This window comes from Arvicanthis niloticus, chromosome 13, assembly GCF_011762505.2.
Source record: "Arvicanthis niloticus isolate mArvNil1 chromosome 13, mArvNil1.pat.X, whole genome shotgun sequence".
Lineage (NCBI taxonomy): Eukaryota > Metazoa > Chordata > Mammalia > Rodentia > Muridae > Arvicanthis > Arvicanthis niloticus.
The window spans coordinates 25,865,164-25,892,349 of NC_047670.1; the positions used below are offsets into that span (position 1 = coordinate 25,865,164).

At 36.0% G+C, this 27,186-nt stretch overlaps 1 protein-coding gene across 1 annotated transcript in view; it reads right to left on the bottom strand.

The window, feature by feature from the left end:
* Window positions 1-27,186, bottom strand: part of Csmd3 (CUB and Sushi multiple domains 3) — a 942,208-nt gene that overhangs the window by 234,190 nt on the left and 680,832 nt on the right. Inside the window, 1 exon segment of the mRNA XM_076912208.1 lies at window positions 26,810-27,004. Coding sequence (XP_076768323.1) covers window positions 26,810-27,004 — 195 coding nt within the window.

Genomic DNA, 27,186 nt, shown 5'->3' on the forward strand with positions numbered 1-27,186 from the left:
ATTTTACTGTAATTATGCTGCTGCCAAGTTAATTGTTTATTTACATGGACATGGATGGATGGTTTAAAAATACATTTCCTCACTCTCAGCTACCAGTTCTGAAGCTGTGGGTTGCATATCAGATATCCTGCATATTTGATCTTTACATTACAATTTATATAGTAGAAAAATTATAGTTATGAAATAGCAACAAAATAATTTTATGGTTGGGGTTCACCAGAACATGAGGAACTATAGTAAAATGTCATAGCATTGGGAAGGTTGAGAAGCACTGCCCTAAGTCTTGACTTTCCTCTCCAATCTTTATCTGCCTTGAAGTCAAATCAGTTCATTGTGCATTGAAACTGATTCACTTGTTACCTTAGACACAAATTTCCCAAAAAAGATGAAGCTGAAAGCATCTGATAAATTACTAGAAAGTGTTCCTGTCATTTAGAAGACATACGGTCCACTAAGATTCATGGTGAGGATATAACTTGTGGTTTCCTACACAGAGAAACTTAAGATGCTGTTAAATATTCATATATCCATGAGAGCTCGTATTCTTCAAGCAGAGAGACAACTTAGAAAACTATAAACAAGGAGCGACTGAAATGAGGACATAGATTGCACCAAAAGCTCTTGAATAAAGAAGCTATAAAGTATCTTGGAAGCTGAGCGAAAAGGAAGTTTCACTTAAAAAAATGTCTTTGAGCTGGGGATAGAAACTTTATAGTCTGTTATGTGAAGAAGTAATTTTCTTCCCCATATGTGGGAGAAATTTCCCTGTGCAATCTATTTGTAGTAGGAGGCTTGTGATTGGACAGGGAAATGGGAGGCGGAGCTAAGGGTGGCAGAGAGGGAGATGCAGGAGGAGGGGGAGAAAAAAAAGGTGAGATGGAGGCAGACATGAACTGGTGTGGTTTAGTAGTCTCAGGTAGTTATGCATATCAAAAAGTTAGGATAATTAGCATAACTCGTCTAAATTGTGTGAGTATCTTATATATTGAGATATTATTGATATATAAATCCATTGGTTAACTATAAAAATTAAGAGTTTTGATTTACTGGATGATGGGTGTGGTGGCTGATCTCCGGGTGGATGATCGTGGCGTAGGGCTGGTGTGGCCATGAAGGGAATTTAAGAGCTCCAATCACGTCAGAAAACCTGCTGAGATGAGAACACCCAGCTAGCACCAGGCAGTCTGCGGGTGCCACCATTAGTGCGGGAACATGGCAGAGAAGCCAGGAGCCAGCTGGACGCCTCTTTTATTCTACCTCTCGCTACACCCATACCTATAGTTTCCTCATGGAAAGAGTTTTCCAAAATACATACACTCAGAGTCCCTGCCTCCTGTGCCTTTTCCCAGCAGCATTCCAACAGCAAGTGATGGATCTTTGATAAGAACTTTTCCCTTTCCAATGGCTGGGAGCACTTTTGCTTACATGTATACTCACTGGTCAGCAGATTCATTGAAAGTCTTTCAAGGTATGTCTTCTCAACAAAAGGATATGGGAAGGACTGAAGGAGCTGAAGAGAACTGCAACCCCACAGAAGAACAACATTATCAACTCATCGGACCCCTCAGAGGTCCCAGGGACTAAACCACCAACCAAAGAGTATACATGAAGGGATCCACGGATCCAGCTACAGCTGTAGCAGAGGACTGCCTTTCTGGTGTCAATGGGAGGACAGGCACTCAGTCCTGTGGAGGCTTGTTGCCCAGAGAAGGGGGATGTAAGAGGGGTGAGGTAAGAGTAGGTTGGTGGGTGTGTGGAGGAACACCCTCTTAGAGGCAAAGGTAAGGAAGATGGGATGGAGGGTTTGCCAAGGGAAGATCAGGAAGAGTGACATTTGGAATGTAAATAGATAAAATAATTAATAAAAATTTGAAAAAAGATTAATTCAATAAGAATCCTACAAATTCACTAAGACCATTACAAAATATATCCTTATTCAATTCCTCACTTCATTCTTTGGGATCATTTGCACACAAAATTCCAACTATTTCCACTTAGAATACTGCAATATTCTTGTACAAGTAGCCTAGTTATATTCTTACTGCTACTACTACAGCTACTACTACTTTCTTTTCCTTCTCCTTTTTTCTCCTCCTCCTCCCCTCCTCCTCCTCTTCTTCTTCCTCCTCCTCTTCCTCTTCTTTTTCTTCCTCTCTCTCTCTCTCTCTCTCTCTCTCTCTCTCTCTCTCTCTCTCTCTCTCTCTCATTCTCTCTCATTAAAGTTTCTTCTCTACTAAGTGCCAGCATGAAAGGAGGTGGGGGCTGAGTGCTAAGATCCATATACTCCATTACTATGGTTGCTTGGTGACCACAGCCACCTCTTTGAGCTTTTTTTCTTAACTGATCCATCTGTGATAAAGGTCACCTCCACAACAGTTTGTACCAACCTTTGTGTTCTTTATGGAATGTCTTCTCCTAGATCTCAATACCAGTTTATCTCTGACTTTTGCAGCAAGGACTCCATTCTAAGTTACAAGATGCACATTCTTGAAAATGTCTATCTCTTCTATTGTGGCCTACTACTTAGGTATAATTAAACTCTTAATATTTTTTATAAAAATAAATTCATTTATTAATTAAAAAAGAAAAGTCTATGAGTTTGTGGTAAATTGTTTTTTCTTCATGTATTATCATGATTGAAGCTCAATAGCCTGATGCTATGGTTTGGCTTTACCTATTTTTAAAAGGTTTTTAAAAACATGTTGCATGGAAGACAAGAATGAGTCAGGAAATGTGAACAGTTGTTATTTGACACAAGAGATTTCAGAGGTGCATAGAAACTGAAAAGGAAATTTTTTTGTGTGTTTATTTCAAGAATATGATTTTCTTTTGCCTATCCTAGAAATTTAATAGAATCTAAATCTAAAGAAAATTAACAGTATTTTTTGCCTTATAGAAGCTTCTCAATTTTATGAGGTCCCACTTGTCAATTGTTGATCTTAAAGAATAAGCCATTGGTGTTCTGTTCAGTAAAATTTCCCCTGTGCCCATGTGTTCGAAGATCTTCTCCACGTTTTCTTCTATTAGATTTAGTGTATCTGGTTTTATGTGGATGTCCTTGATCCACTTGGACTTGAGCTTTGTACAAAGAGATGAGAATGGATCAATTTGCATTCTTCTACATGCTCACCACCAGTTGAATCAGTACTATTTGTTGAAAATGTTGTCTATTTTCCACTGAATGGTTTTAGCATCGTTCTCAAAGATCAAGTGGTCATAGACCACCTCCAGTAGATAGGCACAGCCCCCAGTTGAGGGTCAGGGTCATTCACTCATCTAAAAGTTTTTAATCCAGAAATGTTTCTGTCCAAAGGAAGAACAGGGACAACAAAGGAGCAGAGACTGAAGGAAAAGCTGGTCACCAGGGACTGTCCCACCTGGGGATCCATGCTTTATGCAGACACCAAATCCAAACACTGTTGCTGTTGCCAAGAGATGCTCGCTTGACAGGTACCTGATGTGGCTGTTCCTTGGGAGGGTCTGCCAGCAACTGACCAAAGGTGATGTGTATGCTTGTAGCCAACCATTATACTGAGCTTAGGAACCCTTGTGGGAAACTGGCAGAAGGACTGGAAGAGGGAGACTGCAACCTCATGGGAAGAAAATTGTTGGCTGGCTGGACTACCCAGTGTTCCCAAGGACTAGACCACAAACCAAGAATATACAGGGAAGGATCCATGGCCCCAGAGACATATGTAACAAATGTTGACCTTGCCTTACATCAGTGGGAGGGGAGGCCCTTGGTCCTGTGTAGGTTTGATGCCCCAGCTTCAGGGGATGCTAGAGTGGTGGGTCAAAAGAGGATGGGTGGGTAGGGGAGTACCCTCATAGAGGCAAAAAGGAGGAAGGAGAATGAGGATGTGGGATGGAGGTTTTGTGGAGGAGTAACCAGGAAGTAAGATATCATTTTAGATGTGAACAAATGGAATGATTAATATAAACAAAAGTTAACTAATTTGTTTGAAAGAGAAATTTCAAGAGACAAAATATCTGGTTCTGTAATGGCAGCTCTAATTATTAAAGCAGTCTGAAGCCTCCGTCATCACACTGGGACAATAGGAAAAAGTCCCACAGAAGATGTATCGGTCTATGGAGGACAGGTTATATCTCTAGCTTGCAGTAGAACTTGATAGTGTTGACCAAGTAAGTGGTCCTAAATTTTCTAAAATTGTTTCAGAGAATAAGTGAAGTCAGGCTATGTGTGGCAAGAGGAGTAGAAAGCCAATTCCAAAGTCTATTCTTTGAAGCTGTAAAGGGAAGTTTAAATTTGGGGAATTGTGAAAGACTGGAGACTCCAGGACCATGCTATGATTGCCAGGGATGCTACAGATTTGAAGTAAAGTTAGTCTAAGACAGAGGCCATGGATGTTATAGGAGACAAGCTAGAGGAGTGGGGCTGGCTAAACCCATTGGCATCCAGTAAATTTTATACCATTTCTGATTCTGGACACAATGCTTTATTATTTAGTGTTTTCTGTGCTATATTTTGGTCTAGTTATTTATTACTATCCCCTGATTCTGTTCTTCCACTCTGGAGTGGGAGTATTTAGTCACACTGAATATTGGAATAACATAATTTCTTTTTGATTTTATAGAGGTTTTAGGTTAAGAAATTGTCTTTAGTTTCAGATGAGGCAGACTTCAGACTTGTAAATTATTAGAATTTCTAGAGATTGCATAGACTTTTAATGTTGCATATTACTTTTTTTCATTATAAAATGAAGTGACTTTGGTGAGGACAAATAGAAGATTAGGATTACAAGTGATGTTCTGAGTATGAATTTGTCAAGGGGTACATTTTGATTGTTAATCTCAACTATCAATTTGATCATGATGCGATTATTGAAGTGGGAAGACATACTCACTGTAGGCAGCACCACTCCCTGTGCTTGGATCCTGGACTATATGGAAAGGAGCAACTAAGCTAAGCATACATATTCATCTCTTCTTGTTTCCTGACTGAATATGCGATGTGACCTGTTGTCTCAATCTCCTGCTATTTGCTGTTAATCTACCATGATGGATTGTACCTTGATTTATGAGCCAGAAAAAAATTTGTTTTTTCCTAAACCTTTATTTTTGGTCACAGTATTTTATCACAAAAGGAATAGTAACTTAGTACAAGATTTAGGGTTTATGTTTGGAGTTTGTTAAATAATGCACTATTTGTTTTATTATTAAAATGTGGTAGTACATTTAGGTATCCCAAGAACTGTAGCATTTTGAAAAGTCTATACTTTTGTTAATTTCCACTTAAACTTTTAAAAAATAAAGTAATATTTTCAAAACATCAATTTTTTTATTGACCAGGGTTGTGATAGCTTATTTCATCTATTTTTAATATTCAATAAAAGCAGATTAAATATTTGGAACTAAAATAATAAATCCAGAATGTTCAAGAAACAATAAAATGATATGTTGTTATCATCAACTCTTACCCTTAAAATGAGAGTAGCCAGGTATATTTCTATTTCAGCACTGAAAACCTTATCTAGCTGCTAATGATGTTGGTACAAGAGTGTTTCAAGAAAAGGGAGGCGAGAAGGCAGATTTGGGATGGGGGTGGTGGAGGGGGTAATTGGGATTTCATTTGAGATGTAATTAATTGGCTGATTAATAAAAGTTTTTTAAAAAGAACTAATGGTTCATTGTGCTTTCTTTCTAATTTTAAGGTATTATACCCTAAAAATCATACTTTGAATATACATGATAGGATGTTTTATTTTTATATTTGGGAAGTATGAATGAAAATGATGCCTTTTAATTCAGGTTTAGCGTTGTGACTAAGTCATGAGTACACATGTGGCATCCCACATTTTCTGAGCCTGTCAACTTTGATTTATTTCATGTGTGGTATTCTGTGTCACACACATTACAAACTTTGATGGAAATTTTTACTTATAAACATGAAGAATTTCTGCATGAATATATGAAGAATGCTGATGGTTTGATGTCCTGTGGTCATTAATTATAGATCATGTGAACCAGCACTTCTCAACCTGGGCATCTGTGACTTTTTGGTAGTCAAAAATCTTTTCACAGGGGCCACCTAAGACCATTGAAAAATAAGATATTTATATTACTATTCATAACAGTTCTAAAGTTACATTATGGATTAGCAACAAAATAATTTTATGGTTGAGGATCACCACAACCTGACCAACTGATTTTAAAGGATCACCAGTGCTGTAGGAAGGTTGAAAACCAGTGCTACAAACGTTCCTCGTAATTCTTTGTTTCCTTAGTCAACATGACCAAATTCATAGGCAATGAAACCTAACATTATGCTGGTTGGCAATAATTGAGAAGTGTGTGATTATATAAGAGAGAGTTATACTAAGAGATAAAAATCTAGTGTAATAGATCTGTTTTATGCTTATCCAATATAAATAGATGACACTGAATCTCCTAATAGTAGCCTGTAGCATCTCTACATATTCTTATTTCAATTTCATAATAGTAGTGAACTTGGGGAAAGGGCAGCTTTTTCCTTCCTTTCTCATAACAAATAGAAGATTAAAAGGTATATGAACTTTTCATCATTTCATCAAACTGGCCTTTTTCTGAAAAGAGATTATATTTACCATAAAACTTACAAACAGAAAGACTTATCAGATCATCATTTGAAATCTCATCATTTGAAATTTGATTATAAAGGTTATAAAGTTATATTTTGATAGTATGTTATTAGACATACTGAACCAACTTAGCAGAGCTCACAGATACTAATTTGGCAAGCATGGGGCCTGCATGGGACTGTACTAGGTCTTCTGACCATATGCTATGGCTGTTATCATGGTGTTCTTCTGAGATTCCTAACAGTGGGTGTAGGTATGTTTCTGACTCTGTTACCTGCTCCTGGGACTCTTTTCCTTCAAATTTATTGCGTTGTTCAGCCTCAATATGAGGACCTTTGTCTTATCTTATTGTATCTTGTTCTGTACTGTTTGGTTGTTCTCTCTTGCAGGCCTACTTTTTTCTAAAGAATAAATAAAGGGGGAGTAGACCTGTGGGAGAGGGTAGATTGGAGCACCTGGGAGGAGTGGAGGGAGGGGAAACTGTGGTTGGGAAGAATGGTATGTGATAAGAATCTATTTTCACTTTTAAAAAGTTACATTTCTCTGATTAAATATACAAATGAGATAAAGACACAAGATGCTATTTTTTATATGATACTACAGTTTAGGTAATTCAATGGATGTTTGAAAGGACTCTTTGATGATAGAAAACTATTTTTCAAGTCATATCTTATAGGACCAGAATTCTCTAGAGCACACTTTGCAAACTAACACACTGATGTTGGTGAAATGTGCCATCCTGGCAACTGTCCTAATGTTTACATAGCTAATTATAATTAATCACTACGTTGCAGCACTGGAAAATTATATTTTGGGTGTACATACAGAGCCAAATTATTTTAGGGATTTAAAATGTTAACATTCTCTTTCTAAAACAGGCCATTATTCTTATTCTGTCTCCCTGACCCAAGGTCAAGTAAAACACTGATTTGCTGTTTATATGCTAGGGTCATTTATCAGCTTCTATCTATTCTAGTTTATTTGTTACAATTCAGATGTTCAGCAGCTTATAAATGGCTATTCCAGTCACAAGTGTTCTTACTCCTGCTTAGAACAGTATAACGTTAAAAAAAAGTCTCTAGGTTATGTTAGATAACTAAGTAAACTTCAATTAGCAATGCCAGACTGCCAGGAAATAATGTCCAAAGCACACAACACAATTCTCTTTAGGAGAAATTATGCTCGGAACATTGCCTAAATCCAATTCAAAATCCAAATAGATCCACTACTAATCAACCACACACAACATTGGTTTTATTCTCTCTGACTTGAGCTCCATTTTGGCAGTTTATTTGGTTATTGGATATCACTATAGCTTTGTACTGAGGGTTAAAACTATATGAACAATGAGTAGCTTTAACCATTTGAGTATTATCCATAGAATCATGTTTAAATATGATGGCTGTGTTGATTCCGGATTCCACTGAGGGAATAGCAAATTGATGCCAGTTGGAAGCATTAGTCCATGCTAATGTTGTATCCACATGGGACAACCTTCAGTGAATGTGTATAAAGTCACATATAGTTGAAATTCTCGTTTTAATTACATTTTTTGAAAAATTATTTTTTCATACAATGAATGTATTCTAATCATGCTTTTCCCCTCCATAATTCTTCCCAGATACTTCCCACCTCCCATCTACATATCCAGCTCCATGCACTCTCTCTTCTCCCCTCTCTCCCTCTCCCTTCCTCTGTCTCCGTCTCTGTCTTTCTCTCTCTCTCTCTCTCTCTCTCTCTCTCTCTCTCTCTCTCTCTCTTTGTCTCTTGTTGTAGTAATTATTTAAAAAACGACCGCCAGTCAAGCTGTCTGCCTTTGCTGCAGCAGCTCTGTCTGGATCACATACCATGTTCCGAGGCCATGAAGCCACGTGCGTGCTGCAGCTAGAAACAACCAGCCAGAAACGTTGCCACCCACAAAACACCAAAGTGGGATATGGCTTTGCTAATCTTCCACACTGTTTCTACAAGGCTGGGCATTGCCCAGATTATACCATCATCCATGTTGGCCCAGTAGGAAGAGGAGACTCTAATGCTTAAATTATCCAAAGGCTTTATATATTTGGTAATGATCAATAACAAGATGCCCATACAATCAGAGGTATAACCCAATACCCAACCTAGATATACCAACTAGCTTTGACTGCTACAGACAAGCGAACATCAGCCTCCATGTCCCCCCTCTCTTGTTCTCCTCTTTCTTCTAGCTCCCTCTCTTCCTTCTCCTCTTCCTCTCCATCCTCCTCCTCTTCCTTTCTTTACTCCTCCCACCTTAGCTCCTCCTACAGTCTCTCTCTAATAAACAAAAAATTATATATTCTCAGTTTTCTGAGGAACTGCTATATTGATTTCTTAACTGGCTGTAAAATGTTTCATTCCCAGCAGCTTACAGAAGTGCTTCCCTTATTTGGCGTCCTCACCAGCATGAGCTGTTACTTGTGCTTTTGATCTTAGCCATTCTGACAAGATGGAATCCCAATGTCATTTTGATTACATTTCCTTGATGACTAGGAATGTAGAACATTTCTTTAACCATTTCCCAGGCATTTGAGATTCTTCTTTGAGAAGCTATTTCATAGCAGCTTTATTTATAACAGCCCAAAACTAGAAACAACCTAGAAGTCCTACAACCAAAGAATGGATATAGAAAATGTGGTATATTTACACAATGAAATATTACTCAGCTGTCAAAAACTTTAACACTATGAAATTTGTAAGTAAATGGATGGAACTTGAAAATATTTTCTTGAGTGAGATAACCTAGACTCAGAAATACATGCATGGTATGTACTCACTATATGTTGGTACTAACTGTTACTTAAAGGATAATCATGCTATAATAATTATGTTATAATCCATAAACCTGGTGAAGCTAAGAAAATGGAAAGTTGTGGGGGGCACATGAAACTCCCTGGAAAGGAGAAATTAAATAGATTCCTTGGATAGACTGGGCGTGGTTGGTGATGGGAACACAAGAGACCAAGTTGGAGCAGGGGAGAAGAAGATTATTGGGAGAAAGGACTGGAATTTTGGGGGCATTTCCAGGGTGATTTGTAAATTTAATGCAAGGGAAACCCCATGGAATATACAAGGGTGACCTAGTAAAGTCTCTTAGTGAAGGGGAACATGGATCCTGAACTGATTATTTTTTGTGACCAGGCAAGGCTTACAGTGGTGAGATTGGGACATTAACCTAGTCACAAAACCTTAGACCTGTAATTTGTTCTATTTTCAAGATGTGCTACGGCAATGGTAAGCACAGAACTCGTGGAAGTGGCTAACCAACTTAATGTGCATGCCACCAGAGAAAGCCCATTCTTGACACTGCCTGGATAGACGGAAAGCAGAGTGTGGATAGCCTGGGATACTTCGATAGAACTAAACACAACTGGTAATAAAAATAGTGAATAAAATAATTCATGATATTCTTTTATACTCATAGACTCGAGTCTAGGATAATTGTCCCCAGAGAGGATTCTTCTAGCAACTGATGGGAGTAAATATAGAGAACCAGAGCCAAATATTAGCCAGAACTTGGGGAACCCAGGCAAAGCTGGGGTGGGGAGAATTGTAGGAACAAGAGAGGGTGAGGACACCACAAAAACACAGCCTATGGAACCAAATAAGCAGGCTTATAGGGGCTCATAGAGACTGAAGCAACAATCAGGGAGATCTTATGGGTCTGAGCTAGGTCCTCTGCATTATGATATGATTGTGTAGCTTGGTGGTTTTATGGGAATGGGGGTTATCTTTCACACTTTTGTCTATACTTGAACTCATTTCCTCCTACTGGGTTGCCGCATCCAGCTTTGATATAAGGGTTTGTGCCTGCTCTTACTGTAACTTTTTATGCCCTGTTCAGTTAGTATCCCTGCGAGGCCTGTTCTTTTCTACAGAAAAATGGAATAGAAGTGGATCTGGGGAAGATGGCGGGAGTGACTAAGAGGATTGCACAGAATAGAAACTGCAAGTAGGATGTAAGATATTAGAGAAGAATGAATAAATAAATAAATAAATAAATAAATAATTTAAAGAAAGAAAATTCAGAGACAGAAAAACAAACAACAAACAAACAAACAAAAAAGCCAAACCTAACCAAACAAAAACAATTATAGAAAATATTATCTCTCTCTTTCTCTCTTTCTTTCTCTCTCTCCTTCCCTTTCTCCTTCTCTCTCTCTCTCTCTCTCTCTCTCTCTCTCTCTCTCTCTCTCTCTCTCTCTGTTACACACACACACACAAAGCAGATGCACACATGCACACAAACCACAAAATTAGAAACCAAATACATTAAACAAAATGCACTGAGGACTCAACCATCACATACCAATGATAGTTTTATTCTTGAACTATATATGTGATGATAAAGCTGACAAGAAAGACAAGAACAAGTTTTGTGGATTTTTTTTTTTTGTCATAAAGAAGACTTTCTACTTGTGGTTTGAGCCAGGCCATGAGTGTGTGATAGAGAAGAAGAACAAGTGTCCCTTTAGCAGAAAGTGAACTAGAACAGCAATCCAATAACATAGAGATACCTTTGGAGTGTTCAGGTATATGTAAGGCTTCGTAATACATGCAACAGAGCCTTGAGCTACTTGAAATCTCCTATATGTCTCTTTATTTGTGTAATGTATAATTTATTATCAAATACACTGCATAATGAAAATTATGATGTTTAAATTATTCTCAGAAACCAAGTTAGGTAGTTTGAAAAGCAATGTCTTCTTACAGGTCACAGAAGAGCAATAGACTGTATTAAATCAATAATTTACTAGCTGCGACCTGTGGTCCTTCAGTTTCAAAGAACTGCTGTACCTTACAAAACTGCTGGTCCGCTTCTCATAAATTACTTATGCCCTGATATAGCCTGATTGAATGTCACAACGCATAAATTCTTTTATGGAACACATTTGAAAGATCCCCGTGGAGCATTGTTTTAAAACATAAAACCTTTCCAGACCCTTAAACTCTCTGCTGTGAATTTTAACAAGGACAACTATTATTTCCAGTATTGACCTTAAAATTAAAGTTGATACTTTTCTCTCTAGTGTTGGTTCAAAACTTTGATCTTTGTAGAAATATCCATGTATTCAGCTATCCCTTTCATGGCTGTGTTCATGTCTCCTATATACATAAGTGTTTCATTTTGCTTACTTGCCTCAGAGATAAAACTTCCAATGGCGATTTTTTTCTTTAAATTTATAACAGTAATAAATACACCTTTAAATTATAATCATACTTACATTGCATTTTATTTAACATTTATTGGCTGCTATCTTTTGGTATATTTTTATCTCCTTATCAATAAAAGAGTAATATTGGTGTGAGTTTTCCTTTGCTTTCTTTATTTCAGAACAGAAGCTAAAATCATTCTCCATCCTTCCTGTAATAATTTTGTTTTATAAGTTTATATTATTTTGAAGCTATTTTCAAACATTTATTTTATTTTATTATGATTATATGTGTTGGGGGGGGAGGGGAGATACTGGGGTAAATGTAGGTGCCTACAGAGTCCAGAAGACACTGGTTCTCTGGATCTGTAGTTAAAAAGGGTTATGAGCATCCCTGTGTGTGTTTCAGAAATAATACATAAGTTGTCTGCAAAAAAAGTAGGAGATCTTGTCTTATCTTTCCCATCCTCTAGTCCTTCATGCTACATTTAATAGCAATTATTTTCTTCACAACATGGTAACTACCAGCCATGTAAGGCACATTAATGACTAAATATGTAAAATCAACAGGTTGTAAGATCTACCTCTGTCACCTCATGAATTATTTGGGCACATTTATTTGATATTGTTGACCAGAAAGGTTTCCATTTACCCAAAATAATTCTGTGAGGTATGACTCCCATCAGTGTATACTTCCGGAGAAAGAGTCTTTCAATAGCAAATGCTAGGAGTTAGCTGGCATCCTTGGATAGATCTTTTCTTCTGACATAGAAATTTAGTAGCATCCCTGATGATGCAGATGGTTAATGTGTGAATGCAATATCATTGATTTTGACTCTCCATTTTAGACATTGAGATATAATGCACATACTATAAAAGTCAACTGCTTAGAGTGCAAATTCAAGTGAGCTTTATCTTGTTGACAAGTTGTGTAACCAATGTGACTATCTAGTTCCTAGACATTCTCCTTGTCGCTGTAAGAATTTCATCACGCGAAAGTAGCCACCCTTCATTTCCTGCAATCACACCTCTGTAACAGGCACAAACCTGTGATTCCATGATAAAGCATACATGACAATGACAACCACTTAAGATGACTGCTAGTGAATTATTGATGCTTTGTGTAGCTAAAATCCTTCATGCAGTTTAGTTAGAATTGGATTTTTTGAGCCATTTTAAGAGATGCTAATCTGTTATTTTTTGAAATTACTTAAAACACAAATATGTTTGTATAAAGTTATTCTATAAAAAAATTTCTTTGTAGTATTTTCTACTGAAACTTCAACTCAGTCTTGCTTTCTTTGGAAGTCTGCATTAAATTAAATGTTATATAAAGCACCTACTCTTGTATAGTACTTTTTTGGGTAATTTTAGGAGAAAAACTGACATCCAAAATCATATTTGTCATTGTTTATATGCTTCATTAATATTTATATCTATTTCTAGATTATTGGAGATATTAAGTTAATGTTTCTTTACTTTCAGTATTATTTGTACCTTTAAAACAAAGTATGGTGCCTCAATACACAGTGGACTTTTGCTAAATATATTATATTAAGAAAGAAAATCAGTGCTGGAGACATGGCTTAGTGATTAAGAACACTGACAGTTCTTCCAGGGGTCCTGAGTTCAATTCCCAGGAACCATATGGTGGCTCACAACCATCTGTAATGGGATCCGATGCCCTCTTCTGGTGTGTCTGAAGACAGCTATAGTATACTCATACACATAAAGTAAATATTTTAAATTATTTTTAAAAGAAAGCTAATAAAATATGCATTATTAATATTTCCCCATTGAATGAATACATGGAATTTAAAATTATCAAATCTTAAAAGCCTTTTATGGTAACATAGGATTGAATGATTGATGATGATGATGATGATGATAAAACTTCATCCTTTTGGAAATAAAAATAAAATATTTAGTCTTAAAGTTGAGCTTCACTTTTTACCAATCATTCTTGGAAGAGAGACAACTATGAATTGAAATGGCAAGAGAGAGCATATGTTCAATCACACCTAAACACAGCTCGAATGATTGAGCAACTGACTCCTTTCTTTTGCAATTTTCTGGAAGATGTAACGAGTTTTCCTGGGGCTTTAAGAACATCAATTAGATTTCAACAGTTCCAAGAAGTTACAAGGCATAGACATGAATGCAGCGGGGAATTTCCTTAACTGCTTTACTCCTTCCTGGAGAGAGAGATGGTCTTTGTGGTACCTTCTACAGCATGCTGCTATCCTCAGTAAAAAAGTAAAGAGCTGACATCTTTACTTTTGTTAGTATGCCTCAAGGATAAAAACTACACAATTGCTTCCCAAAGGAAAACAGAATCATTTCAATTCAAGTCTCTTTCAAGGTATTGATCTCTGGCTGGTTGTTGAGGATCATATGGATGAGGTTATCTTTTCTGTTATACTTCTTTAGAAGTCCAGGGGAGATACAAGAAGCAATATTGGTAGACACATGAGAAACATCTGGCTACCAACAAGTCCATATTATACAACCTATCTTTTCTTTGTTCCATGGATTCCATAGGAAAAAAAAATGTAGTCTACATGTTATCTATATCCTAACCAAATTATTTTCTACCTGAGGCTTAGCATTTTTCAACTTGTTAATATTAATATAGAAGTCAAAGCATAGTGATGTTAGCTACTGTACCCTGCTTTATCACCAGCAGAAATTACAGATATCATTATTTTTATCATAATAGAAGCACATATCTCAATATATTGTTTGTGCGCCTCAATATTGTAAACTACAGTCATTATCAGACCTGCTGCTAGAAGTCATAATTAAAAGTGTGTACCAGAAGCATATGCACACCAGCTTTTGCTCCAATATTTATGTTTATAATTATAGATTTGTGGGGCTCTCAATTTTCTTCAGAGAAGCTTCACATTGCAGAGTGTTAATACAGACTCATTCAAGATGCGAGAATTAGTGACTGCTAGAGCTCAGGCGTTGGTGGAAATCTATACTATCCCCTGCTTTGAAGGCTCAGAGAACACAGTGAAAGAGGGAGCAAGAAGAGTGTACAACTGGAAGATGAGGAGGGTGTGTAAGAGTCTGGCCTGTGGACATGACATGGCTGTTTCACACATAAACTCACAGCATCTGTAGTTACTGACATGAACAAGCCACTCACAAATGCCAATATGGATGAAATAGGTGCTACACCCCTACCCGAAAATTAGTAAGCGATGATGACTATGGATGGAGGACGATTTACTTTTTTTTTTTAATGGAGAGAGCACAGATAGTTTTCTCATGATACAATAGATGCCCTATACACAAATACACACACACACACACACACACACACACACACACACACACACACACACACGAACTGCTTTAAATGGAGTTAGTGGGATATAAAAAGAAAATGATATAAATTTGAAAGGTGTTGGACAATATGTTCCTGTGTTGGATGTCCTGGAGAAAGGGAGAGGGAGATGGTGATTAATAAGATGCATTGTAACATGTATGAGATTTTTAAAAGGAAAAAAACCAAACTGGTTAAAATAAAAAAGAAGCACAAAAATGGGTTTATGTGTGTCTATGTGTTGTGTGTATGTCTATAAACATGTTCACATGTCTGTGGGTACATGTGTGGTTACTCATATATGTGCATGTATGTGCATGTCCTTATGGAGGCAGAGGGTTGATGTCAAATATCTGCTTCATTTTATAAATTAAAGCAGAGTCTCTCTATTGAAACCAGAGCTCACCAGTTATCTAGTTTATGTAGCCAGCTTTCTCTGAAGTTGTCCTATTTCCAACAGGCAGGTTAGCACTCTTGCCTTACATTTACGTACCTTCTGAGGATGCAAACTGTGACTCTCACACTGCATGGTCAATGCTATCTCAGTAGCCTCCTCTCTGTATGCCTTCATTATTGTATTTGCATCCTGTGATACATATACTGAATTAAAATTTCAGTTTTTCCCTTTGGGCTTAGGCACTTAAATGGCACTTCTAAGAGAGAACTAAGGTTTTGTTGGTGTGTACCAAGTTTAGAAATCCTTACTCCAGTTATATGATTCTTTACCGCCTTGCCTTCTCTCATTCTTTATCTGCTCTAATCCTCCAAGGAATTTTTTTCTGGAGGTATGCTTTGTCCTATAAAAATCAAGAATATTTTATCTGTATTTGAGACTTCCTTATTTCACTTATTTCTGATAAGATATATCAGTTTCCTGAATCATAAAAGTCCCTGAACTAGGCTTGGAACTGGGGAGAAATACCTTGTACTTGAGTTGAAATGAGGCTCTTTAGAACACCCTCACACTCCACTAACATTTCTGACAATTTAGTCTAATTCACTGAATTGTGTGTTGAGGATGGGGACCAATCTCATTTGACACACAGCTCAATTTTGCGTTTTTATAAATGTAATTCTCCCTTAGGAATCTTGGAGAAAATCTTGGAGAATTTTGATCACTGGAGCTAAAACTGTAACTTAGTAAAATTTTCTTTATCTAAAAAAGGGAAGGGAAACATTAATGGATTTGAGGTGATAATGTTATTTTAATTGAAAACATTGTTAGTTTACAATGTAAGGTGAACCAGCTCTCTGACCAGTAGAACTATAAAACTGGGGATTTCATGGGTAACATGAGACAAAAGACAAAAAAACAAAAATGCCAATGAGATTCTCATAGAAATACAATAAACATAATTTTATTTATTATTATTATTATTATTATTATTATTATTATTATTAGTAGTAGTAGTAGTAGTAGTAGTAGTAGTTCCTAATTTTGAGAAAAAGTACCAATTACTATAAGATGGACAAAAATTATGATATAGCAAAAGGTGATCTTGAATTTTTCAACTTCCCAATTACTAGAATTACAGGCATCTATCACCATGCTGGGCATTTTTCTGTTGTTTTAATTCCTGTAAAATTCCTTAAAGAAAAAATGTTCTGTTTAGTCTTTGTATGTTCTTTTGCAGATTGCCAGTAACCTGTGCTGCATTATAGATGTGTTTATTCAATAATGACATAGCTTTCATTAATTTTTAGGTTATTTAGAAAGAATTGTTCACCAGATTTCCGTCACCAGTAGAAGTAAGATTTGATAATACTTAGTTTGTCTTATTGCCCACAATATTTGAATGTCTTTACGACTTTAATGTTACTACTACTAGACTTTACTTACTTTAGTGGTAAAGAAAACAATCATGAGTTAATTCAACTTTTTGGATGTTTTTTTCCCATTTGCTACAAAACCAGTAACATATTATAAGGTCCCTTTTGAAGTCTAAGCTAAAAACAGATTATATGACAGCTTAGAGTTGCAGAGATGTGACTATGATAATAACATCAAGGGCATGCCACCATCCTTCTGAAGATGTGGGTCAAATATGAACTGAAGCACAGCAAAAATGCACATGCTGAGGAGCATTGATTTTCAGGAAAATGATGTGCATGTGGGGTGTTCCACATAGCACTAATCCACAGCATCAGAGATATACTCACAACATCATTAATGATGTCTAGTCTGCTGTGCTTGAGGCAGACTCTCTGGATAGATAATGTATTTGTGAGTGTCTGGAAAATGGCAGGTCCTCAATAACACCAGATTTTCTTTTTGTTTTCTTTTAAGTAATATTTTCACCCTAATATGAGAACAAAGCATACTTTGGTTTTATCCTAGTGTTGTATTTCCACAGCACAAAATATGTTGCATTTACTATTGTGTCATCAGTGTCTTCTGTCTGTAAACAAAATGACTGTGTGCTGCCGATGAAAGGCAAATATGGTTGATGCTCAAAAAGTCTTTAGGAGTACAGCTCGATTTTGTGAATCTTTCATCTTCATGATTTAATTAGGTCAAAAATTTAAATGACAGCAAATGCGAGAAGTCTCAGTGTGTTAACTAGGTAAGCTACATATGGATTTATAATGGATCACTATTCTAGAGTTTTTATATACCTCTAAGACCTCTGGAAAAAGAATTTTAGTTCAGATGTATAGGGGACGTGTTGCTAGTAGAGGGAAAGAACCATTCCCAGGCCTGTTGTATTGACTTCCATCCATATTATGGTAGAGGGAAAGAAATGTTTCCTTTAAGTTTTCCTCTGATCTCTACATGGAAGTATGTATGGCACATATGTATACACATATAAATGAAGCAAATTGTAATTTTTAAAAATGATTTTTAGTTATCAAGTCACATCTGAATAAAAGATTTGGGAAGATTTGTTTAGCTATATATGATCATATTTGTTTGACAGATTTACACATTATTGCTGAGTGAATGAACACTTACAGTATACGATAGGATTTACATTAGTATTAGTGAAATAAAATTATTTTGTTAAGAAACAAAGTTATTTCAAGAGAAACAGCACTGAATATTTTCAAAAGAATTGCTTAGACTATGGCTAAAAGGTATCTATTAAGGTCAGTATTTTTTTAATCAAAGTTACATGTGAGAAGAAATGTGAAAACACGTTTTAGACATTTAGTTAGCAGTTTTGTATAAATTTGTCTTAATTTAACTGCTCTATATAGCCTGAAGTAATATTCCCCAAATAAGAGGAAAACCTTTCATCTAACCATTTGTTTTTGATACCACATATTATTATAAGATTGTTTTTTAATGGTTACAGTTTGAATATGTTTGCCAAACTTCTGTAATGGAAATACAACACTCAGGACAAATCTGACAGGCAGGTTCTCTAAGAAGAGATCAGGACTTGAGAGCCTTTCCCTCTTGCACAGAATGGGGCTATTATAATTAGACTAGATTTTTATTTGAGGAATAAGTTAATGAGAATTGATGAGTCTGCATACCCTCCAGGATCCCTCTATTATAAGCTTTTCCCTTGTCTTTTTGTATCTTGCAGAAAGGCACACACTTGTCTTGCCCCCAGGCCCACACCATTTCTACCTCCACCTCTGTCTTGCAGGAAGGCCTATACTTGTCTTCCTTTCCTCTCTATTTCACCAGTACATCTTCTGGATTGGACAAGAAGGACCAATCCAGATGTGAATCTCAGATGTGAAATCCAGATGTAAAATTTCAAGCTCTAACACTATGCTAAGTGTATGTATTTTCAATAAACAACAGTCAAATATTCTGTGTGGCTGCACAAAGTATACTAAAGTACCAACAAAAATATTCCGGGCATTCTTAGGTTGTAGAAATTTTTTAAAAGTCAATAAAATCCCACCTATGTAATATCATAAAAGCACAATAAGTATTTAAAAGCATGACTTGGATTAACCACTAAGCTGTTTCTCCTGTGCCTGTGAGATTTTTTAAAAAAATATGCTAAAATACTGCTAAAATAAAAATATTTATTCAGTATTAGTTTAGAGTTTACATATCACTGTACTATGATTGAACATGTGTTGTCTCTATGGAAACCATGTGAAGTTATTCAGTAACTCGGTTTTAAAATAGGGCCTCATGTAGGCCAGGCTGGCTTCAAATTCTCAGTGCATCCAATTGCAAATAAAATCTAGTGTATAATACAATAGGAATCAGGTAAGAAAGATAAGAGAAATACTTTTTGCCACACAAGAGGCACGCTTGAGGAAAATAAATGAAAGTAACGAGAGTTCAAAAGCCAATTAAGAACACTTTTCTAAATTGATTAGTAATATGACCAAAAGATTAGTTTAAAAAAATTCCATTTATGGAAGTAGTATTCCCCAAGTAAAGGCAGAAACTTTACAACAAGGGCTCTCATTGTATCATACATTTCCATACTATCCTTCACTCATTCATCCAGAAGGAAGCTCTAGTTCTGTCCTCTTATTTCAGCTTCACTAGCCTGTCCACCATCTTTCTCAATTTAACTCAAACTCCGGGAACAAGAAGTCTTACAGGTTGGCATTCTGTGAATTCTTTGGATTCAGACCTCTCCCAACTCCACCAACAAAACTTGTTTGATAACATTAGAAGTTTAGCTTTCTATTGTGTTAAAACCTAAGGCTTGGTCTGGAGAGATGGTACAGTGGTTAAGAGTACTGACTGCTCTTCCAGGGTCTTGAGTTTGATTCCCAGCAACCACATGGTGGCTCACAATCATCTGTAGTATGATCTGATGCCCTATTCTGCTGTGTATGAAGACAGTGACAGTGTTCTCTCTCTCTCTCTCTCTCTCTCTCTCTCTCTCTCTCTCTCTCTCTCTCTCACACACACACACACACATATACATATACATATATATATATATATATATATATATATATATATATATATATATATAAAATCATTCAAAAATAAAACTGAGGCTCAATGACATCTTTCCATCTTATCATACTGTTCCTAAGATTGATCATTGGAGAGCTCATCCAATGGTCTAATAAAAGCTCTGTGAGACAATTTTTTAAAAAGCATGACTTTGAACAACAACTGAATTTTATTTTGTTTGTGTTTTGTTTTTACTTGTAAAACAAGAACACTATCATTTCCTACTTCTGGGATTGTAGCAAGACTTAAAGTCTTTGTAAGTTAGTCAGACCCATCTACCGGCTCTTTTTCGACCTTCCATTGTGAATCTAGCCCTTGCTTGTCTGTGTTTCATCAGATTACAAACTTGAAAGTGTTACGGTTCATAGCTATATCCCTTGATAGTTTACTACTAAAAATCACGTCATATTTTATGATTAACTTTCAAATTTCTGAGTCCTTTAGCATACCTGGGTCTTTTTGTATATCAGAGATACTTTTATTATGGGTATACAGTTGTGATTTCAGATACTGATTGCATTCTGAGATCTATGAATCAGGGCAAAAATAACTAGAAATTTCTTTAACTACAAGACAAGTATTTATATTTTAAAATAAGTGAGAAGCATAGTCAAGCACAAGTTGAAAATATAACTTCTGATGCTTAGATTTGTGCTACATGTGTGTGACACAATGTAGAGTCATCTGGGAACTGGGAATGTCAATCGAGAAGATGCCTCCAACCAGTTGGCCATTGTAGGCTAGTCTGTGGACCACTTTTTTTGAATGATGATTATGTGAGAGATCCTAGTCTATAGGGTGTGTCACTGCTGGACAAGTAATCATGAGTTATAGAATTGCAGGCCATTAATAGTAACACATGAGAGGGAGAGGAAGGCAAATCTTTGTGAGTTCTAGACCAGTCTGTTCTTTGGAGTGTGCTCCATAACACCCAAGGTTACACAAAGAAATCTGACCCAGCCATTAAGACCAAGTTAGTAAGCAGCTTTCCTTTATGTTATCTCCTTAATTTCCTACCTGAACAACTATGTCTGCTTTTTTTCATAGTGAAAACCAACAACCACAACCACCACCACCACCACCACCACCACAACAACAACAACAACCCCTTTCCTCCCCAGCTGATTTTGTCCTTGTGTTTATAAGAAGAACAAAAAGCAAAATTAAGACAATATTTCAGACTAAGAGACCAGCAATTGCAGAAGCTATGAGTGAGAACAGAGATGTATGGTTGGGAGAAACAATGATGCCAATGGTAGAGTGTATCCATGGAAGCAGAGGAAAGGAGAACCAATGTGATGGGGCAGATCAATTGGACCTTAGTATTATAACATATTTAGGACTGTTGTTGTTGTTTGTTTTTGTTTGTGTTTTTGTTTTTTGCAAAGCCATTGGTGTCCTTGAATTCATGTTCATGTAATCCTGTGAATGCTTTACAAGTCATCTTTACTTTCATAAACTACTACATAGAGAACAAAATAGAAGAAACAGGCTAACTTAGAGGTTATACCTGATAGAGGACTCAGTGCTCTAAGCTAGTATACACTTTCCCTTCAGCTAAAATAAGTTAACATGATTTAATTAAGTGGGATTAGTTTAACTTCCTTTCTTAATATTGAATGAGGTTTATGAATAATGCTCATACGTGAGTGTTATTTTAATCCCATATGTTTGTTAACAACTACATTTTTGTTCAACAGATGCTTTTGAAAGTACAAAGAAAAGGAATGTTTTCTAAGAACAGTTTTTTTATGTTAAATTAAAGAAAATTGTGGGTATGCATATAATGTTCTGCTGCCTTCTAGTATATGTGACAATCTACTGTGATAAACTGCAGGGTTTCTCATTCCTGAGCAGAAATTACAGCACAATGCAATAATTTTGGACCTACTACTGACAAACATAAATCTTCATGTGTCTATCCTAAGCTCTTTAAAACATATTTTCTGAGATTTAAAATGAGTATTTAATCCTAAACAGAGATAATAAACTTGCGCTTTAACACCTCTGAATTTTGTAAATTTCTATGATTCTGTTCTCGCTCATAAGTCTTCTATTTATAAGAGTCTGTGTATATAAATTAATGTCGTATCCGTAGCCAGAATTGGTAGATATCAACTCCATAGCACTTTATGTTTTTCTGGGGTGAATCTCAGAAAACATTAAGATGTCAAACAAAGTTGTGTTATAAGAGTTTGTATACTATAACCAGGTGGTTGAAGTCTTATATAAAAAAGACAGCACAAAGTGTTGATCTCAATACCTAACACACCAAGAAAGATAGATATACAAAGTATTTATTTTTGGCATTATGGTTCATATTCTAACAGTCAACTATCAGCTACTGAACATTAAAACATAGCTTAATATGCCCTGGCAATGTTTTAATATCCTTAGGCTTTTTCTGTTGAATAAGACCTAGTATGAAAAGCTGTACAGAAACAGCAACCTAATTCTCCATTGGTATTAAAATAATGAATAGAAGCCTGAACATACTAACACATAGCAGAAGCAACCACTACAGCAACTGGAGAATACAGTTGGAAGAGACATAGAAGAGAAGGGAGTTGATGACACATAACTTTTTTCTATCAAAGACTTGACTGACACAATTACACATCAAATTTATTCAGAGAAAGTTTCATAAATATTTGAGAAAGTTTATTAGAAAAAACAAATTGTCAACAAAAAGATTGCAATGGGGCAGAGAAGAGAATCATTGAATTAAATATAAGTAATTTTTTGTTTGTTTGTTTTTCGAGACAGGGTTTCTCTGTATAGCCCTGGCTGTCCTGAAACTCACTCTGTAGACCAGGCTGGCCTCGAACTCAGAAATCCGCCTGCCTCTGCCTCCCATGTGCTGGGATTAAAGGTATGCGCCACCACCGCCCAGCAAGTAATTTTGTAATATTATTTAGTCACCCATACATAGAACATTTTTCCTAAAATTGCCAATTTATTTTTAAGAACAATGAATTTTTCTGGACCTCTTATATATGACTTAGGCAATAACTCACCCTTAAATGTTATTACTGTATTAGAAAGGCAGCTAATGTTATATGTAATTACAATTAAGGAAATAAATAGGTTTCTATTAGTCTTATTAGTCTTCTAAAATATTTTTAATTCTTTTTGTGAGATAGCAAATACATTGAATTATGTAATATATTTTAAATAACTTTATAAAATATTGTAATTTAAGTCATATAATATATTCTATGATCAGATATACTATCTAACTCTTGAATAAAGCCTACAGCTAAACTTATGTTTAAAAATATTATTTAATAGTAAATGTATCTTTTTCTAAGTTACAAGTTATTTTCTCTAACTGTAGTAAATATTAAGTTGTTCAAAACTGTGCATAGTTTATAACAGTCTCAACAATGTTAAAAGTTCAAAATTGAAAGTTTCTTTTGATGTTCATCCAATTACTTAACTATAATTCCCTATAAAATCAAGATCAAAAAGCAGATCACATGCCTCTAACAACATAGAATATACATTAATATTCCAAAATGTCATAGTGAGGAAATACTGGACCAAAGCAATACCAAAAGCCAGCTGGGCAAAATCCAAACTCAGCATCTCCAAGTCTGATGTCGAAGCTCTCTTCAGATATCCAACTTCTTTCTGTTTTGATGACTAAAACACGCTTCTTTCTTTTGGGTTGGTTCCACTCTCTGTTAGCAGCTTTCCTCAGCAAATATCCCACAGCTCTGTCATCTTTCACAAATTAGGGTCTCCACGGCAACTTCAACTTCACAGCTTCTTGTTCCAGTATCTGAGATCTAACACATGATCTTCTGGGCTTCTCAAATGCTTGGGTCACTTCTGTAGCTCCACTCTCTGTAACACTCCAGGATATGGTGGACTCAATTCTACTGCTGCTGTTCTTGGTGCTTAGTTCATGGAACTGACATCTCCAATACACTGGGATCTTTGCAACTAGACTTTATCGATAACCCCTCATTGCAATAGCCCTTCTTTGCATGACTCCTTCAGTCCTGGGCTGTCAACTACAACTGAGGCTGCACCTTCACCAATAGCATTCCATGGCCTCTCACAGTGCCAAGCCTCAGTTGCTCTTATGACTCCTTCATCCCTTCAAAACCAATACAACCTGGGTGACTCTTAGATATTACCATATACATCTGCAACACCAGAAACAACCTTGGCTATCTCTAGAATATAGCTTCTTTGTGCTTTCAGAAAACAGTTTCCAGAAGTCTTCACCTCACTGATGCTGTTCTCTTCTTAATCATCACTAATTTATTAACTCCAGCTAACCAGCATCAATATTTCCAGTAGTCCCTTCTATTTTTGCCTCTAAAGTCAGAGCCACGTGGCCAAAGCTGTCTAGTTTTGCTGCTTGATGGAGCTGAAGCATGGCCCCCTTGGTTTATTACATTATCACCAACGTTCTGTTTTCCAACTCTCTCACTGCCTAAGTTTGGCTATCATGAAACTTGCTCTGTAGACTGACCTTGAACTGAGCGATCTGCTTGTCTCTGTCTCCTGGGATTAAAGACATGTATCACCACACCTGGGCCTAAGCTTTTCATGGCTACCATGCCTCAAGATCTGGATCAAAAGCCTAAATTTTCTAGCTTCAAAATCAGGATTAAAAAGTGTGTCCTCCATTTCTGAATCATAGTTCATTCCATTCCAGATTAAAAGTCCAAATTATACCTTGTTTGACTTCAAACATAAACAATAAGCTTAGCTAGATGGGACCTTGTCGAAATTAGATGACCAGTCCCTTAATCTATCTCCTCAAACACAGGATTCACTTCTACTTCATTTACTGGTGCCCCTTTATTACTCGAACCATACATTTCGTACTTTTTTTTTTCTATTTTTAAGCTGCAACTCTTGATCAGAATGTTCTTCATAAGAGTAAACCATCGTGATAAAGTCTAAACTTGGTTAATTCAACACTTTTTTGTTAATGTCATGACTAAAAGTCTCTTTACCTCAGCCTCAGCAGGATCTGCAGATGAGGGCAAAAAGTCACATTCTTCACCAAAATATCAGAAGAATAATCTTCAGAGTTTAAATTACCCTCAGCACTGATGCTTCCATACTCCTATACGGTGGCTCATTAAATCCCACTTAAAGCAATCCCTGGCTTTCCAAGTCCACATTCCTCCAAACAAAAACATGGTCAGGCCTATCAAAGGAATGCCTAGTTCCTGGTACAAACTTCTGTTTTAGTAAAGATTTCCATTGCTATGAATAGGCACTATGACCAAGAACTTTTATAAAGGCCCACATTAATTGGGATTGAATTACAGGTTCTGAGGTCCATTATCATCAAGGCAGGAAGCATTGTCAATGTCCAAGGTGCTGGTGGAGCTGAGAGTTCTAAATCTTTTTCCAAAGGTGGCCAGGAGCAGACCGTTTTCTAGGCAGCTAGTGGGAGAGTCTCCAAGCCTTCCCCCACAGTGATGCCCTTCCTTCAGCAAGGCCATATCTCTTAATAGTGCCCCTCCCCAGGCCAAGCATAATTTGAACTACCACAATGGGTATTTCTAAATAATTTTGTATCAAAAGGATTCACTTACCTATATATCATTAATATTCAACCTATGACTGAGCTATCTCACTAGATGTTTTTAAGTAGTTAATTGTTTTGGGGTCTGGATTTTCCTATGGATCCCAGGTTCACTGAGAACTGATATAGCTCCACTTCCTAAATCCCGAGATTAAAACCTTATATCAGAATTTGGCTCTTTATTTCTTATACAAACAAATTTGAAGGTAAGTATAAAATATCCTAATTAGATAGGGAAGAGAAAATAAAAGAGAAGAAATAACTTGGATGAATTCATAATCATGCATAATTATATCAAATAGATACATTATACAATAATAATTAGATGTTTGTTAGACACTGACAATACATTTATTTCATCATCATATCAAGGACTTTTTCCTTTCTCTATTTCATTTCTTAAACTAAAATCCAAGGTAGTGTATCTACTTTTACAGAATGGCCCAATGCACACATGACCAAATAGATTCATGGCTATACACACATTCATTTATGCACATAAGCATACATATATCTATTGAATTTGTATACCTGTACATACAACTAAAAATTTCCCAAATAAATTTCTTTTGCTTTGTCTTGTGAGTTTGAATATTTTTCTCTTTTATTTATAATTCAATTATATTTGATTCAAATCTATATCTACTACAAAAATCATGGTTATGACTAAATGGGTTGATTTTATGACTCACTGGTGGTACTCATACTTGGAAATTCTTCCCAGGTGACATCATTTTTTAATAGCCTGTGTGCACCTTGGCACAATGCATTAAGGTCATTCAACTGACTTATATGTCTGTATTATTCTTCTACAGTGAAATCTTTGCTTGTCCCTGCAAGTCCTTGTTATACAGAGTTGTATGCAAGTGCATAGTTTTAAAACACTGTGGTATTGTTTTTCTTTTAGATAGCTTTTTATTTAAGAAAATAAACATTGTTTTGTTCTTTGTTTCAAATAAAATTTCACATCAATAACATGATATTACATTTATCTAATTGTGTCAAATTATCACTTAATCCAGATGATTTAAAATAAACAAAACATTTTTAAATAGCTGTGCACTGAGACAACACCTTTGCTACACAAACTATACTTCTATAGAGACAGCCAAGAATATATACACTCTTCTAAAAATTTTGTTATGAAATTCTTTTTTCAATATTTCATAAACTCTTCTTATTGCCTATAACATACTGGTATTTGTAATTTAGAGACTTGACTTTTAAAAATGTAGAATATTTTATGTAATAATAAAAGTTATCAAAAGTTGAATTTCTTACCATGACAACTTGGTAGGACTCTATTCCATCCAGGTCTTCCATCATCTCCCATGATACAAGTTAGTGTTGAATAACCTTGGAGAACATAGCCAGCATCACAGTAATAGGTGACCGTTGACCCCAATTTATAATCCATTCCAAGTCTGGTACCATTCATTATATTGCCTGGATCAAAGCATGATTCCCGGAGTTTTGCTGTAAAACAGTGTCATAGTATTAATTGCTTTGAGATACATTTTTTATCTGTGATTCTTTTATAGGCTGCTCATCTCCTGAAGAACAGCAGCTACAGCAAGTATTTAGAGAGAACACAGAGCTGATTTTGTGAAAAGAAAGTCATGTGCTACAATGTGCAGCCTGGATACAATCAAATCCGA